General features: G+C 36.8%; 1 protein-coding gene across 21 annotated transcripts in view; it reads right to left on the bottom strand.

The window, feature by feature from the left end:
* SORBS2 (sorbin and SH3 domain containing 2) overlaps positions 1–18,400 on the bottom strand; it is a 145,150-nt gene that overhangs the window by 65,052 nt on the left and 61,698 nt on the right. For 12 of the 21 annotated variants that reach the window (XM_039699860.1, XM_039699866.1, XM_039699872.1 and 9 more), the window contains exons 1-4: positions 7,437–7,529; positions 6,778–6,804; positions 5,658–5,782; positions 4,051–4,668 (exon numbers count right to left, since the gene is read on the bottom strand). In XM_039699860.1, the coding sequence (XP_039555794.1) occupies positions 4,051–4,668; positions 5,658–5,782; positions 6,778–6,804; positions 7,437–7,497 (831 nt within the window). In that variant the 5' untranslated portion in view covers positions 7,498–7,529. Of the gene's footprint in view, positions 1–4,050; positions 4,669–5,657; positions 5,783–6,777; positions 6,805–7,436; positions 7,530–14,418; positions 14,469–18,400 lie in introns of those variants that run through there. The other 9 variants (XM_039699868.1, XM_039699877.1, XM_039699867.1 and 6 more) reach the window with 4 other exon arrangements.

Below are 18,400 nucleotides of genomic sequence, written 5' to 3' on the forward strand. Positions count from 1 at the left end.
TGTGGTGTGAGATTACTAACGACACCAGAGTCCTGGCCTTGCTTCTACAGTCAAGACACAGATAAGGAGACTCAGAGATAAGTGAATAAATTCATTGTGTTAATACATAGCAGAGTTTAGTAATCAACAGTCAAATTACACCCATACATTTGCATAAATGGGTAAAAATACCTCTATTTTTAATTATTAAAAGCTGATTACAAAATGTCCAAACTAATGCTGCAAATTATATTCCAATGCCCATTTTTTTACCTAGTCCTCTAATTCTAAACTCACTATAGGGAGGTGGAGTTCAGCCCTTGTCTAAAGCAATACTTGTGATGCAGAACTTAAAAAATACATGCCCAGTTTTCTTTGCTTCACATCTGTCCCCAGAATGCTGAAACCAGTTTCCTCTTTCTTCCGTATCACACTACCTATTGGCAATACCTAAAACTCAGAAATGTACTCAATGAATTGATTTAGATTTTTTATTTTTAATTCCGGGTTTATTTTCCTTCATGCACACTTCTACAGCTATAAGACTATCAAAAGAAACACTTTCATAAACATCTGCTATAGACGTTTTACTCCTCCAGCACATCAACACTAAACCAAATGTTCAACTCATCTGAGGAATTCAAATAACAGAAAAAATGCTTTGCAACCTCAGTTTCAGAGAGTGATCTCTAGAACAACAGGACACTAAGGAACCCAGGAAAAGAAATATTAAAAAAATATCATGTGATTATCTCTGAAGATGCAGTTCAGAATTCTTCAGTTTGTAACTTCTTCGCATAAGAAACTTGGACAATAAAATTTACCTCCACTGGTTTCATACTAGCAAATAGAAATTTCTCTGTTATAATAGATACAGCTATTTCTCCTGTACCTGCAGTATGGTACAAAGAAGCAGCATCTCTTGAGACTGTAATAATGTAACAATACTGAGTAACCTGAATGCTTCCATTTTCATATATACTTTTAAGGGGCTTAACCTTTCTCTGAGTAGGAGTGTTTACAAAATGTCACTCAGTGAGTCATAGCACACTTCTGCTTGCTCCTAAAGTTTCAACAGATAAGCACTGAAATTCAGTGCAAACAGGAGCACAAACAGCAAGATACATTAACTTGAACCACACAAGCTCCCTCTGAGCTGTCTATTTCCATACTTTGTGACAAACTACAGTTGTACATGTTGGCTAGACACAGATAACCCACATGCACAGTATTTCCTCTTTACTACCTCTTAAGAGATGATTACCTATCTTACCTCATTGTCTTTCACATACAAAAACCCAGAGGCAGAGGGAGAGCTGCACCTTTCTAAGTGTACTTGTTTTTTGAGAGTTTCTCTGGCAACTTAAAACACTGCTGGCAGGCCTAATCTACAGTCTGAGAGCATCCTTTGAGGACTCAGTTTGACACACAACCTATAAAAGCTGCAGGTGCCAAAGTATTTTAACTATACAAAGTCCTGTAGAGTTTGCAGATCTAAAACAATTTTAAAAATGGTAGTACTATCCTGCATTGTATACTGAAAGTTAATTTTCTATGTGAGAGAAATTGCGACCTTTGCAAATATTATGATATATTGCACTAAAGGGATCATAATACTTGGCATTAGCTAGAACAGTTTCAAGGTTTTAAACTGAGATCTGAGTCAGAAAATAATTATTTTTTAAACATATAGCTGTAGCCTTTATTTCTAATTTTAGTTCATGGCATCTTCATTTTGGGAACTCACCTGAGGCAGATTTTTACACCATCTCCCATGCTGATTTGTACTCTAGTTTTAGGTATGTACTTTAACAAGGAGCTACAAAACCCAGTGGCTCCATGACTCAATTGTGATGCCAAATACACCCCCCCTCTCATTAGAATTTATTTCAAAATTGAACATCACAGAAAATGTCAGCTGCATTTTGCAGATAAGAGATCCATAAAGGGATAGAGCTTGAAAAGATGGCTACATGCCTTAATGATCTCTGTGATCAACTGAAATTTTTCTCCTTTTATTCAGAGCAACCCAGTCACCAAATTTCTGATAGTGCTTCCCACATATTGAAATCAAGGAGTAAGCAGAAAGCTAGGTGCAGAATTGCCAGATAAGTCACAGATATTTTTCTGATTTTTTTCAGCTTGAAGTGGAACTAAACAACATTCAAAATTAAAAGGAAAATGCAAAATGTGTTTTGACTTTTAAAATTCTAAAAAAAGCAGCTAGAAGATGAATTCTTTTTAGTTTTGCTGATTTGACGTTGAGCATTATTCTTGATTGTAAAAAGGTATTTCCCATAATCCTTGTTAGCTATCATACTTTCTGTTTGAGAGGTTTATCTGCCTATATATAATTCATCATATTCCAAAAGGCTGAGCAACTATTTTTAAGTGAAAAGATAACAGATGCAAGAGCTGAATTGGCCACACCTACACCTGTTCTGCTGTTTGACAGTATCCTTTGATGCCCATATTTAAAAGACTTGCAATATCTTCATACCTACCCTATCTACCAGAAAAAGCTGTTGCTCACCTTTCCTTACTGTTTCTGACATGGATTCTTTAGTGTGGCTCTTGCTTGAAGTGACCTTATCGTACCTGACAAAAATCACTGAGTAGCAGACTGGTTCTTCTGAAGAGTAAAGCAACTTGTTTTTTCTCAAAATGTTCTAAATTTTATTCAGTCTAAAAGAAGGATTTAAGATGACAGTTTTGTGTCTAGTCTTGAGGAGGAAAAATGTGATAAATGCTTCTGTGCTCCTATTTTTTAATGGAGAGAATTCAAAAGGAGCATTGCAGATTGTTGCCATATAATTTAACAGAGTTTTGCTCTGATTAAAAATTTTACTTGGGATTTGAAGGAGGAGACAGACATATTGCAACTTTAAAACTATCCTGTTTTTAATGCAGATACTTATGTCTTCCAGAGTGGAGACCTGGTTGAATGTGATGCTCTGAAAGAACCTCAGTCTGGAAAAGCAGAGGTGTTATTACTATCGACAACAGGGCTTAAATGGACTTTTAAATTTACAAGATAGTGCTGTATTTACTTCAGAGTAGCCTCAATGATTCCGGCAGAACTAGATGAACACAAATATGCCATTATGGGATTTTCACTCAGACATGAGGCAGACATGCCTAGACCTACAGCAATCTGTACATCCATTTCAAACACAGATAGGCTGTTATATTGGTAGATATACTAGAATACTTATCTTTTTGAATAGAAAAATCCTAATGTGGCTAGGTAAAGCAGAGTAGAAATTACAAAGCCTATTCAGAGCTCTCCTTTTGCCTACTATGTATTCACTGCTGCTTTCTTGTGCCCAGGCTTATTTTATTTGACTCAGGGAGTTTCTGAATGGTGACAAACCCTGCTCAGACTCCTCTGGTCCTACGCTGTGTGTCTGATACTCCCATTTCTTCTAGGTGAGATCAGCATAGAATTTTCATTTCAGTAGGTGTAAGGTATAGGGGAAACAGATGGACCTACAAGTTCAGTGCCCTGTGATGTTTCATATGGAGGTTGTTGACAAAGAATTTACAGACCCATTTTCTTTAAAAAGCTCTGTTGCACAGGACACATAGGAGACGCCAGTGCCCAGCCTTGCAGAAAGCACTGACTGACAAAATGTACTTTTTGTGGCCCTAGAAAACTGACAGAGCTGCATTTAAGCTCCCCCCAACCCAACCTAACCTTACTATCCATACTGGATCCTTCCAGCATCTATGGCAGCATAACCCTCTAATGCAATCCTCTCTAGGAAGAGCCACTTGAGCAGACGCATCACCTACAGTACACTTATTTCCTATTTTCCTATGTTGCATTTGCACTCTGTAAAGTGCTCACAGAGGAACAAAGAAGTCTGCCTTCTATCTCAGCTAAGTAATTTTTTTTTCAATAACCTTCCAAAACCTTCAGTTTTTGTTCATTTCTGTTTTGGTCCACGTGACAGGTAGTTTTACCCAGAAAACACAAGATCTAACTTTGGTAAAGTAAGTATAACTAAACAGATGGTTATTAAGTGATTCATGAAGATCTAAAATAAAAGATGGAAAAATTAAATATACCACATGGCATTCTGCAGCCTGTGAAGAAGGAAGAACTGTAGACTTTTGTCCCATATCCTTTGAAGACATCTTTGAAGTGTCTGGAGAAATACTAGGTGGATGATCTTGGATTTCAGGCTCTGCTTTATTGTCAGGGGTGGGAACTATCTGAACGGAAAGAGATGCTGTGTGTACCTCAGGCATGGGGTTACAGGCAGGTGAGACAGGCCTTTGTGAAAATACTGGCTCTTCAACAGGCTTGAGCTGTTGCTGTGAATTATAAGGAGTGCTACTTGCTGGGTCACGTGTCCGGGTTAATTTCAGGGTAGATATCTTACGTTTTTGAGACTGTTGCCTTTGGCCTTGATGGAGAGTAGTATTAATGCCAGCTACTGTGCTTGTGTCTGCACTGGAGACTGAGGTCAGTGGTTTAATGATTTTTTGTGCATAGGACACACTTGTGTTGGATATTTGAGAAGACATTGTCTCCTGCACAAACGTCTCACTAGTGTAATAGGCAGTATCTGTGAGGAGGTGTTCAGCTGGACCAGCAGTTACTGCCTGGAGATTCATTTCGTTCTCGTGATTAGTTACTCTTGCTTTCTGAAAGCTTTCTTTTCTAGGAGGTGGCAGAGGTGCCTTATTTGCCAAAAGCATCCACACACAGCAAAATAACATTGAAGAAGAAACAGAAAGAAAGTAAATGTTAGTAGGAGATATAGTTCAGTTTTACTTTTATATTTAAACAAAGGAACAAGCAAATTAAAGGGTTTAATCTCAACATTGCAAAATTCAATGGACAACTAAATTGGTCAGGTTCCCACCACCATTTCCTGTGCAATTTCTGTTTAAAAAGCCAGATGTTGCATTTGCTCAGACCAAAGTGGGATCAGAAAGAATCAGAAGGAAGCACACAATCATTCATTTTCTTTTGAAAAACAATTACTACACTGAAAAAGAATTATTGCTGTGAAAGCATTCAGGTATGTAAGTACTCCATGATCTTAGATAGCAAGCAATTATTCACAGGTAACACACATATATAAAACACAGAGCCTCTTAATATTTTGAATTAAAATAGTACCAGAGAAAGTATTAAAATTGGTATGTTGATATTTTCTTGACAGATAAAGATGTTTCCAAGTGTGGGGGTGGTTTTTTTGTTTATGTTTTACAGTTTTTGCTTGATTTGGGTTTTTTTTAGTTTCTGTTTTTAGTGTGCTCTAATTACATTGTTCCACAAAAGTGGCAGAAGCATTTTCTACCACATAATTAATACATCTTAATTCTCAGATATTTTGATGACTGGTGCATTTTTCCAAGTGTAAACTATTAATAAATACTCTTTGAAGTCTGGGAACACTCCTAGAAAGCTTTTACTTGTGTATGACCTAGTTTTATTTAGCTGTCTTGCTCATTGAAAGCACTTTCTGGTAATTAACCTGGGGGCATACAGCCTGTGTGGAGTATGCTTTATCTATACAGCACACCAGTGTGTAGTGACCCATCTGAGCAGGTGATTCACACTATCTGCAAGACATCAGACAATGTTTCATAGAGGTATCCCATCCACATGTGCTAACCCCCCAGCAGTGGCATGGCATTAAACGTGGAGTGTCCAGTTTTACCTGAGTTGGTGATTTTTTATCCTGCAGATTTGGCCGCACGCTCCTGAAACCTTTTGCTGAAAGAGATGAGCTGCTAGCGTCTCCATTCAGGGTCTCTCTGCTGCCATTATTGTAAGATCGCCAAGCTTTTGTAAATAAAAAAGAATGAAACCATTTTTTGGGTGTGATTAGTATATCTGCCCTGCTCTCAACATAACAACCCAGTCACTAAACAAACCACACAACTGACAATGATGCTGTTTTACCATGGAAGTTATAAGAACAGGGCTAAAGCTGCCACTCTACAAAACATTAATCATTAAAATTTAGAGAATTCGAGCACTGACAACAATTCTGGTATTGGGCAGGTAGACATCTTCCCGTGATTTTCACACAGACTATGGATTTTTAACCTTGAGTGTCCTTTTGAGGTGCTGGTGCTTCAGCCCCTGTATAAATTAGGCTCAAGTTTCTTCACTTTCAGATTACATTCTTGAACTTCATGGCTGTGTTAGATTTTGAAAAACATCTCAGCTCATGTAAAGTTAGCTGGTCATGGCAGTTTCACAAAATTTCACCACCGTACCCAACTACTCGTTCCAATAGTGTTCCAATCTTATTGCAAAATCTAAATGACACCTCTATTTCCTAGCCAACCAACCATGCTTTTTTCTCTATCCTCAGACCTGGAATGCCCTCAAAGCATTGCCCAAACATAGAAGGAGATGTTGAAGATAAAATACTGTAAGAGGCTGGGAAAAGTGACACATTACGTGAGCAGGCTGCTAAGTGAAGGTGGGCAGAACTTGCAATCCTGAGTAAGGCACTAAAAAGGAAATAGCAAGTACCACTGAATGGTGCCACAGTGAAGAAGCTAAAGGTGGCAAATTACCAGTCTGTTTTTTTCCCACATAATTCATTTTTCTGGCAACATATTCTGTGTTACAAAAAATAACTGCTTTCAAAGGAGCCCTGAATTTGAGGTCTTAACCATTAACAATTAGGATTACAATTTCAGAGGTGCTTTCCTTGAAGAATGAGGAAGTATGGAGTAATGAAATCAAATAAATAGAAGATTGTTGCAATTCATCCACTTACATGGTATTACAGCGATACATAAATAATACAGTGTTTAATTTACCTGAATCTGGAGACTGAGAATCAGACCCTGAAAAAGAAATATCCAATATTAATTTGTGTTAGAAATAAATTAAATTTGCAAAAAACATTCAGAAGTATTGATAAGAAGCAGTTCTGCCTGTCTAATGAATATTTACAATGTTTTAATTGTTATGAATATTTTTAGGTAAGCAATCTTCATAAAAATTAATATTTCAATCTTCATATAAATTAATATTTCAAACTAATCTAGCTTCTGGGAAAGAAGCATTTTAAAACAACACTCAGATTCCTTTCCTTGAGAAGAATTTTAAAATCAAGTTTCAATAAAAAGGTTGTAATAAGCAAAACCTCTTTTTCATGCTTTGTTATCTTGAAAAAAATACAGGGGATGTGAGACCCAAAACATGTATGAAGGGCAAAATTAATTTACTAATTTATTAATTTACAAAATATAACTAATTTTTTCCTAAGTAGTCCCAATTTTTTCATGAATGGCTACTAAACATAGGCAGAGAGGAATTAAGAGCACTTTCTAAAAAGCATGGTACAAGTAATACATCTGTCAGTGTAATAGAAAATAGTGCTACCCTTCTCCTCATGGCAAAGGGATATGGCAGGAATGCGTAACAGGAGAAAAAAGCCATTCAGAAGTTGTCTCTCAGTGGTTGGTGGTGATACCTGAGGCCAATAGGTTTGGAGAACTCTGAACTCTCTTCACAGCAGTTAATGTGACAGACATTGCAGCACGTTTGCGAGCACACCCACCGCTATCTGGAAGCACAAAACAATACAGACAGCAGCCCCAGACAAAGGGAGCAAGCACATGCAACACGTCACAGTGTGAGATATGCCAAACATATATGAAAATAAGCATGCAGTTAGGGAACTGCTGCAGAAATGTGTGAATTTGCAGGTTTGGCAGATTAGCAGAATACATAAAATTTCACAGGCTTTAAATAACAATAAACCTTACAGAGAATAAGTGAAGAAAGCTGTATTTCATACTTAATCCACTAGGGAAATATATACACTCTTTTACCTGAAAGACTGCTTAATTAGAGCTAATTATTAAAAGCAAACAAGTAATCAAGATAAAGGCTTAAGCATTCCAGAATAATATTAATCAATAATCTGCACTGTAAAATAATTTCATTGTAGGCATTTGAAAGACACCATTTATAAACTAAGCTCATGTTTGATCAGCTGACAAACTACTTTTGTTCAGTCTTTTGGATCCTTTATGCTCAAGAAACAAGATTACCAGTGAAGGCATTTTTTTTTTTCATTTTGATGCAATGAACTGGCTATCCCTCTTCCCTTTTTTTATTAAATAAAAAAATGTATATCTGGAACTGAACATCATTCTGAGGAAATTACTAGAGATCTAAAATAATTTTTAAAAGATGAGGTATAGAAAAAAACCTTCCTTCTGGATCTTGCCCAACTCCTTTCTTTATTCTATTCCTCTTTCACTGGAGCTGCCATTACATCTTATAAATACTCTCTTATTACTAAAAGACAGCTTTCCCACAACTTAGCTTTTTAGCAACTCTAGCATAGTTGTAAAAGAAAGTTAATAAATATTCTTAGCAAATGTATTCAACTAGAGCATTTTTCTGCTCTTCACTAAAATAATTATTTTAATTTTAGTATTTGATACTACTGAGATTTGATTTAGTGCTTCAAAGAAGTCAAGAACTACAAGTATGATAAACGCCTTTTTATTTCTGTAACCTATGACAGGGAGGTTTATAAAATTAAGGTCTTAATGAAGATCTGCAACCTATTTGCAGAAAGTATCTGCCACAATAGCAGTAATCTGAGCCACAGAGTCATCTTTAACCCAGGTCTGCAAGAGAAGTAAGCTCCTGGTATTTCTTTGCTCATTCCAGTATCCCCCTGCTACTTCAATCTTCCCAATACTCCCCTGGCCACAGGCCCTGTAGGATATGCATTAAGAAGTTGTTAACATTGGCAAATATCAGAGCTACAGCCTTAGGAATAAGTGGTACCAAAGACTCATTGCCAATTCCAAGGTGCAAGGCAAAAGGCCAAATTATTTCAGCCAGCAGTAGCTGAAAGCAATGCATTACCTGCCATTAATTATTGGCATTGTACATGTGACACAAAGGCAATGCCTATCAAATCTGTACATGTGTTTCAGTTTGCTTACATAAAGACAGAATGGAAATGGTAATTAAAATTACATTTTCCTCTCTTCTATTCCTTTTCCTCCACCATTGACATACATCAGAGGAAATTCCAATGAGATTTGGTGACGTGTAGATACTGAGGTTCTGCTCTAGTCTGAATATTGGCAGACTTTGAAAGCACGCTACATTTAATATAAGCTAACATGCAAAAAAATTTGTTATACTGTTACAGCTCTTATTCAAACAAAGTGGCAATTTATTTATAGTTTTTCAGGAGCTACCTTTCTGAATTTCATGATAGAGAAAGTGAAGACAACGAGAAAATGACTATAAACATTCAGGAAATTCTGCTTTGATTTAGTTTTTATTGTAACTCAATGGAATCAGAGTTTTATACTTCATGGACCCATAATCTAGCAAAGTATTTTGGCTTCATGCAAGAGAAATGAAACAGATTTTAACTGACTACATACAATATTTACCCCTATATATATAATTTATATATATTCACAAGTCTGTTCCTGCATTATTTATCAGTATCTGTAGAAAAAAATAATGAGATCTAATTAACATTCAGTTAAGACATAACCTCACATTTATATGGTATTGAGTTGTGCAAAATTTCCAGTAGAATAGGAACATGTGTGGCTAAGCACATACTGATGCATGATGGGTTCCATGCTCTCATCTGTGTCCAGGCCAGGCTCCCATAAGTGGAGTGTGGAGTATTAAGAGACAGTAAGGGAGACTGAATTAATGATCTTCTGCTCATTTCACTTGCAAACTATAAGCAATTATATCACATAGCTGTCACTTAAGGAACAAATGAGGTTATATGAAACACTCTACACAAAACGTTTGCATATATATAAATGTGGGCACAAATATGCATACACACACAATTCCTTTGACCTGAAAAATTCTTCAGGAAGGAGTCCTGTCTCACTAGGAATTGCTTTAACACTGAAGCAAAGGAGACCCAAACCAGCTAAGGCCTGCAGGCAGTGCTAGAATATGAAGTCGGGCAATAACTCACAATAAAAGCAGCTGCCTAAATGTAACTGCAGCTTCTTTTTCTCTTCCTCTCTTAATTGTTTCCACATTTAACCCTTCCCCCTAAGTCCATAGCCCCAAGAGCTGCTCCCACTAGAGACAGCATCACCCTAAGTGAGCTGTATCTGTATTCGACAAATAGTCTACTGGCTGGGTCTTGCCCCAAAGCCAGGTGGAGATGATTCAAAACACCACCATTTCATTTAAGAGCAAGGGGTGGGTTTCTTAAAAAGACTGTTTCAGAGAGTCAGAAAAAGCAGTGGCACAAACAAAGAGGGCAAAGATGAAAGGATGGTCATCTTGTGTGAAAAGGTGAGAGAGAGCAGCCAGGGGCAAAAAACTTTTAATAAGCTCTTAAAACTTATTAAAGAAAAGAAAAATGGCATCCAAACATTAGGTTTGCTGATTATTATTCTATTCACTGAAATTGTGAGTGGTATATTTTTTTCTTTTGTCTGCACAGTGAATTCAAGTTTAGAAGTCTTTAGAGCAGGGCTTCTTAGTCCTTATTTGCATTCTGACCTTTTGAAGTAAATATATATTGCTGGGTCCAACCTCCAAGACAGACCAAGCTGCTGCCTCTTTATGTCCCTAGGTCCAACCAGGAGGGAGACTGGAAATGTCTTCCCAGCAGACAGATGCACACATCCATCCATGGCTGGACACACAGCTCCTAACACTAACATGGCCCAATGGCCTCAACACTTCCCCTCTCTGGCTGAAGGTCCAGTAGGGAGAATGGCACCTGTGGACAGAGCGGACCCTTCCAGCAGCTGGGCTCAAACACTGAGTCTGCCTCTCATTCCATTCCTGCTCTCCTGTGACAGCCCTGGCACGGCCCTGGACAAGGGAGACCCTTTGTTCCTTGGGTCACCCTAATTTGTGTTCTCGCCTGCCCTTGTGTCCCTGTGCTCTTCCAAGCATATGGAGACAGACAGGCCATTGATGGCTCCCATGATGGGCCTGGGAGTATCCTGGCAGGGATTACTTGGGCTTCCTCTCCTCCCACTCTTTATCTGAATTCCTTTTTGGATGTGCTGATGAGTTTTTTACCACATAATCTACACCGACAGGTAATATTTGGTTCTTTCATGCTGCTAAAATTCAATTTTTTTCTAGAATGCCTGGAACTCAAGCCCACCTAATTTATGTCAGTGATCTAAAAGTGGCTTAACAATCTGCTCAGGAACACTGCATGGACCCAAGAAATTATGTTCTTGTCTCCCAGACAAAATGTAAGAGTCCATTTAATGACTTCCATTAATAATTTTAACAAACAGATAATATTTGCAGTCTTCCAGAACTGCATACTACTCTTGGCTGTTCTTTATGTGCTTCATCTAATGCAAACAGCTAACTTGTTTAATAGCTTTAAAATTAGATGCATTTATCAAGAATGATCTGTGTGAAATTCAGCCAAAATATTTATGGATGGACACTGAGAATCTGTTTTAACTATTAACTTCTATCCATTTATTATTCCTCAATGCAATATCCTCTCCTCGACATGAGCTATGCATGCACATGTGCATAATGAACAATAAGGACATTTATCCTGTGTTTTAATCTGATGTGAGTTTCAGGGGCAGCTCATGTTTTCAGTTAGTTAATCAAGCAAGCAAGCTAATGATGTTCATCAATCTGAAAAATACTTGCAGACTTATTGAAGAAACCCCCTAAATATAGCTTAAACTATGATTTGGTTGATGATTGCTTACTCTGGGTATAAAAACACACACACATTTTATGAGACTATTTTAAAATTATGACAACATTTGAACTCCAAAGGGAAGCAAAGAAACCAAAGTACCCCTGATACCTCTGAAAAACCTTCTCTATATCTTACCTCTGTTTCTTTGCTTTTGCAAAAAATGTTTCATTGCCTTATGCTGCTGAATATTCCTTCCTAACATGTGGTACAGAATTAACATCAAATGCTAAAAAATCCCTCCCATATATGGTAGAGTATTGCAAACCAAAGCTCTTCAAAACATTTTCTCTGTAGACAAAAATATCTTCCAGAGGGTTTGCTGAGATAGAGTGCCAAGTCTGCAGCCACAGGGAACTCTGGATTAGAGGAGCCCAGTCTAAGCAGTAGATTTACTTTTTATTTTTAAAGCTGCACATACATTAGCTTTGCCACTCTACCAGTTACTGGCATCAAACTAGAGAGCTCATTTATCTTCAGAAGTCATTAATGAAATGCATATTTTAAAAACAAACTAGTGGCAAATCAATAGCATCTGAAGACCTACAATTGCACCATGCACAAATTTCGGTTATAAAGCACTGAAAAAAACCCCTGCCAACCCCAAGCCAAAGCTGTAGCACTCATGTTCAAAAGACAGTGTACTGCAGAAAGAAAAAGTAAAAAAAAAAAAAGGAAAAAAAAAAAAGAAAAAAAAAAAAAAAAAAAAAAAAAAAAAAAAAAAAAAAGAAAAAAAAAAAAGGTAAAAAAAAGTAAAAAAAAAAAAAGTAAAAAAAAAATAGAAAGAAAGAAAAAGCTAGACCAAAACAGCACATAGAACAGCTTCTACTCTTTCTTAATGAAGTAATGCTTTAGATAGGTGCAAGGAATATGCAAGACTACTCACAGGTTTTAATTTTTTAATTTACACCCTACTCACAGGTTTTAATTTTTTTTACAGTCAGAAAACAATCTACCTGAATAGAACTGGTAAGAAATACCACATTTTCTCAATACCTTCCTTTCAGTGCATCTGATAACATGCACATTAATATCAAGCACAGAGAAGATGAAAAAAATGTTTTCACTGTCCAAGTGCAGAGTAGATTAAAGCTCAACCTAAAATCATGGTAACTTTAAGTAACTGGGGAGGATTTCAGGTGTGCCCAGGATATTTAGGTCTGTTTTTAAGGCTCCAGTGTGATCAGAAGACTCCTAATCCCCTAGAGATCATTCAGCCACAGATTATTTAAATCTTATTTGTTCTCTCTTGAGAATTCATAACTTACATCAAAAATCTTTGTACAACATCGAACAAAGTCATACTTCAGGGCTGCAGTAGCACAAACTGACAATTTACCTCTTTATTCATATTTTTTGAAGTAGAAGCTATAAAATTACCTCTATCATATGATTTTGACTCATATGACGGCAATGCACATTGTAATTATAGTATGATGATTAGCAAAGTTACGTCTGAAATTACAGTTCCGTGAAACAAGTTGTATTTTAGTACTACCAGAATTATGCAGACTGACACATTTAAGAAAGACATCTCCACCAAAACTGAGAGAGGAACGGGACAAATTTCAAACAGTATTTTTATAAATTAAAAATACACCACCTTGGTTAGGATTTGAAAAACAATTAAGAACAACCAAAACTTTGGAGAAAAAACGTACACACTCAAATGAGAAAGTTAATATCTCTTGCTTATTCTATTTACAAATGTAGTGGTTTCAAGTGAACCAAAATATTTTAACTGTATTAAAAGATACGCTCAGAAAATGGATCCTACTGAGTTCCAGTTGTCTGAGACAAGAGGAAGCCACGAAGCCAGATTAATACAGTGATCTAGATAATGGGACCTATACCATGGAGAGCATGCTGCTGAAATTCAGACTTCAAAGGTAGTTCTGGTCCTCAGGTCCCACATATCATGTCATGGTGAAGCACTGCGGTTAATGATAAAGCCACCGGTTTGGAAAGGATGGATAGGTCGATCCTTGCACCACAGTTCATCTGCAAACCAGACAGCTCCCCTATGGAGTCTGGAAGGGGCGACTGTAACTGAAAATTTACACCTGAGTGAGGCCACAATTTCAGCAGTCTGCTTTCAAGAGGCCTATTCCCTCTTCCAGCACAAAGAGCAGCACTATCTTATTGGCTTCAGAAGTTCAGGAGCAAATACTACTATGCTATCATAGATCATGAAGATAACTTTCTATAGAATCCTTAATTTGGTCAATACATTTCTTACAGCAACTTGAGAGAAAATACAAACACGGTAAGTATAACATACCCTCAAGATTATCCTCAGTTGATAAACAGTTTGCAGGGATTATAAACCCCTTCATTTAGTGACAGTACAGAATGGAAATAAAGGATTTTTAAAGCATGTGCATTTTCTTAGGAAAATGTGATGCTTTAATAACACTTTTCCATCACTGCTATATCCTCATACTATGTATTTTCACATACAACACACACACACGAAACTGATAAAACTGATACCATTAAATTAAGCACAGAAGTCTAAGCATGCACTTTTATTTTATGTATCCATATATCTCCATACATAGAAAAACATGTATGTAAATTTTATATATGGGATACAAATGCACATAAGCAGACATACTATTAAAATATCTTGCTTATTTTGAGTTCAGCACCAACTAAAGTACAATTTGTTTATGAATGTTCTAGTAAATTTGGGATCTTCTCTGCTCACAAAACAACACAAAAAAATCTCACAGATGCAGCATACCTGTGTTCATTTTGACACTGGAGGATTTGCTATAAAAATCTTCAGATTTCCTGTGGAAAATAAAACGATCTATTAATTTGCACAGGACAAAAATGGGTGGTACAAAATGGCAGCAGAGCTTTTTGGAGGGGTGGAGAATCGCTGTGATACAAATGGCAGTCCTATTTTAACACTGCTTTAATTAAATTGGTACTGCTTGTCCTTCCAAAGTTAAAGATGAGCTGTCGCTTCCATTATAAGTCACCCTATCTTCAAGTGTTTAGGAGCTTTCTTGTAAATATTTGCTGTAGGATAAAAAAACCCTAGTTATTAACTTCTGGTCTTGAAACTATAAACTAAAAATACTTTCCATACAGGAATATGGAAATATTTTCAAAACTGCTTATAAGGTTTATTCACTCTTTGTGCAAACTAAAAGATGTGAAGAGTAGATCTCTCCAAATATTTTCTAAGCAGCCAAAGTTACCAAGTCTTTTTCAACGATTTATAAGCAGATATGGTTTTTTTCATCCAATGATTTAATATGTCGCCCCAGACAACACTGACATTCTTAATGTTGCTTGATGTATTTCTATGCACAGAATCAGGACATGGGTCTTGGCACTCACAGGAATCCTTACAAAAACTCCTAATGGAGTAACAAATCAGGTCACTTTTTAAAGATTATAATTTGCACCAAAATAATGGAAACTGCACAAGGTTTAGATTCAACAAAGGCTGAATCTATTTAGACATCCCAACTCTATACAATACTTACAAACAAACAAAGAGTGAAACACAACCAGCCAAATTACAGCTGCAGAAATCTCATAACATGCTATATTAACAGCCAACTTTAACCCACTGATGTCATGGGACGAAGAAGACACTATTTTCCACCTACTGCCAGTTTATGTCACAGCTTTACCTCAGGATAAAATGGCATCTGCATACAGTCTTTGCTGTATTGTTACCTATACACTGTCCAACAGAATCGACTTTAGCAAACAGGCAGACACACTAGAGGCCAAAATACTGAGAGCTAAAAAAAAAAAATAAAAAAATTCTCCTACTGCATTATTCCCACATCAAGTCCAAGATAAAACAAAGGGAAAATCAGATTTGTAATGTAATACAGCTTCAAAAAATAAATTAAAAATATAAACTGCATGGGTATGTCGGAATAAGTTGGAATGTACGCATAAGGGGCCATTTTTGTGACGGGAGATTAAGGTACTGATTAATACAAGTAAACAAAATATCAAAACAGAATTCCAGTTTCAGTTCAAGTCAACAGGAGCCCTGAATTAACTGTACCTCTGAGGTAACATCTATATTGCCGTATTCCCTTGTATCCATAACAAGGCCAGACATTCAACTGCTCAAAAAAATTACTGTTCTTCAGAAACTGTCTCATCTCTGCTGCTATTATTCAGTCAGTTTTGTGACAAAAAAGACGTATTTTTTGAGATTTCTTGATTTTTTGAGATTTTGTGTATTTGAGAGCTATGGAAATAAATAACTGGCAGTGAATGCAGTTTTATAATGTTATTTTTATGCTGCAGTTATCAGTAAACTACCACGGTGAATAGTATTTCTTGAGAGCTATGGAAATAAATAACTGGCAGTGAATGCAGTTTTATAATGTTATTTTTATGCTGCAGTTATCAGTAAACTACCACGGTGAATTTTTAAAAGCTCTTATAAAAATTAAGACAATTTTTTATTCTGTTATATATGGTCTCTGAAATTTTGCATTTCTTTAACTGCTACAGAATGTTCTTACAGCCTCAAATTCCCATTTTCAGACTGCTAGAGGAGACACCATTTCCATGCCTTCTTTTTGCTTGGAACTGAATTGCTGACTGTACCACACATAAGATACAAAATGCAACATGATATTTATTTTCAGACCAAACAAGTACAGGACTCTTGGAACACTGCAGAGCTAAAATGACTTCTAGCAGGTGGCTTTGATATATTTACCCAATGCATGCTTAACTCTTATTCAAGTTTTAACTCAGTTTCAGCACTGTACTCCTAACAACTTCCATCAGAGTTTAGGCCACTTTGCTGACACTCACTGAGGGACCTCATACAAATTGCTAATTTTTCCACATTAATCTAATTTTGTTGAAAAACAACTTAGTCCTGCATACCTAAAAGATATGCATGTAAATAAGGCAATCCAAATCTCGTGCACACAAACCTTAGGCCTTGTATTCAATACTAAAATTATTTTGAGTTTTCTGATTCTAAGGAGCTAAAGCACCATTCAAATACGTAATGATACTGGGGTAAAAGCCAAATGAATGCAATGAAATTAAATACCATATGCCTGAAATAATTTTATTCAACATTGTTTCAATCAGTCTTTAAGATCCTAGCTTCAAGAAGGAAGTGGTGGGGGGCAGAACAGGGAACAAAGGGCTGGTTTTGTTTTGTACTTCTGCTCCTTCTTAATTTTCTCCTGAAAATTGTTCTTTGGGAATGGGTTTGCCCCTGACAGAGGCAATGAATGTTGCACTGGAAGCATCAGACACTTTAGTGCCAAGATGCACACCCGATGATGAGCTGAGATACTCAGCTCTCAGACAGCCAATGCTGTGGTGGAACAAAGGCTTGCAAGGGTCTGTGAACACAAAGCACCACTGCAGTGAGTGAGTTTTCAAAATCAGCCACCTGGATTGGGCTCAGACCTGATCTTTGATGCTGAGGTAAAAGAACGCTAAATTTAAGCACAGTAGGAGGCCTAACTTTTGCAGAGGGAAATCCTGGATTTATCTTCATGACATTCTTCTATAGTTAGCTTCATCTGGGAGAACTAATGCAGCAGGAAATGAATGACTGTGCTAATGCACAAAATGGGTCTGTTGGGTTGCATACAATTGCAGTTACCATTGCTACATTTATTTTCCCTAAACACATATCCTTGATAATATTACAATGATTAAGAGCTCAGAAATTCTTTGCATTGCAAGAGGCTACTGAATAGACTTGTGGGAATCTATTGACATCTGCTCTATTTTCGCCAGGAGACCCTGATATCTACTTGTAATTCCTTCTGTTCCCGGTAAGTTCTGAAGTGTGGGGTGCTGAAGGAAAACATTCTGTCACCCCTTCTGTTCCACATTCATATGGAGCTATAAAAAGGGTTAGTGAGAAGTCAAGGAAGGTTTCCCCACCCTCAGTTTATTCATGAATCAAGATGCATGACTTTACTGTTAGGGGTTTAATTCCATTATTTTTCAGATCTTCAAGCACCTACAGACATTAAAGCAGAAGAACCATTTAGACACAGTTCTGTGCATTGTGCTCTCAGACAACCTTGCCTGAGCAGGAAAGTTGGGCCAGGTGACCCAATGTGCTCTCTTTCAACCTTACCAATTTTGTGATTCTGTTATTTACTCTTTGCCATTTTACAAAATATATTATGAAAAGCAGATATAAATGTAATTTTCTGATAGAGTGTTTATATTAATTCTAAATCTAATTCTAGTATGTGCTCTTTGCATCCTTTGTATTGAATTCTACTCCAAGAACCTTCAGTGAGAGGAGCAATTGATTTAGAACACAGAGTGCAGATGGATCAACAGCAGGATAGATACGTGTGTCTGGCTGGAAAATTACAGATTTTCATTTTCTTAGGTAGAGAGCAGTCTCAGATATTTGGAGAGGACAGGAGCTTTCCTGACTTGCACGAGAGGGAGTGTCAGACTTTCATTAATGGTGCTTGCCAGTTTCACAGTTTGAGCTTGAGAGAGTAATCTACTCAAGAAAATATCTGCAAAGTTAAGAAATCTAATCAGTGGTGAGTTTACTACAAGGATTGTTTATTCAGTTAGTTTAAACATTGTAGGTGATCTACAAACACACATTTATTACCAGGCAAGATGCTACTTTGCATGTGGCAGTATATTCTTTTAATGCACATCATTAAGAGTCTGCAGAGCATTCCTGCTCTGCAACAAGTCAATATCCTTCATATGCCAACTCATACACT

The sequence above is a fragment of the Passer montanus genome, unplaced genomic scaffold, assembly GCF_014805655.1.
Source record: "Passer montanus isolate IOZ18808 unplaced genomic scaffold, ASM1480565v1 scaffold14, whole genome shotgun sequence".
In the NCBI taxonomy this organism is placed as follows: domain Eukaryota; kingdom Metazoa; phylum Chordata; class Aves; order Passeriformes; family Passeridae; genus Passer; species Passer montanus.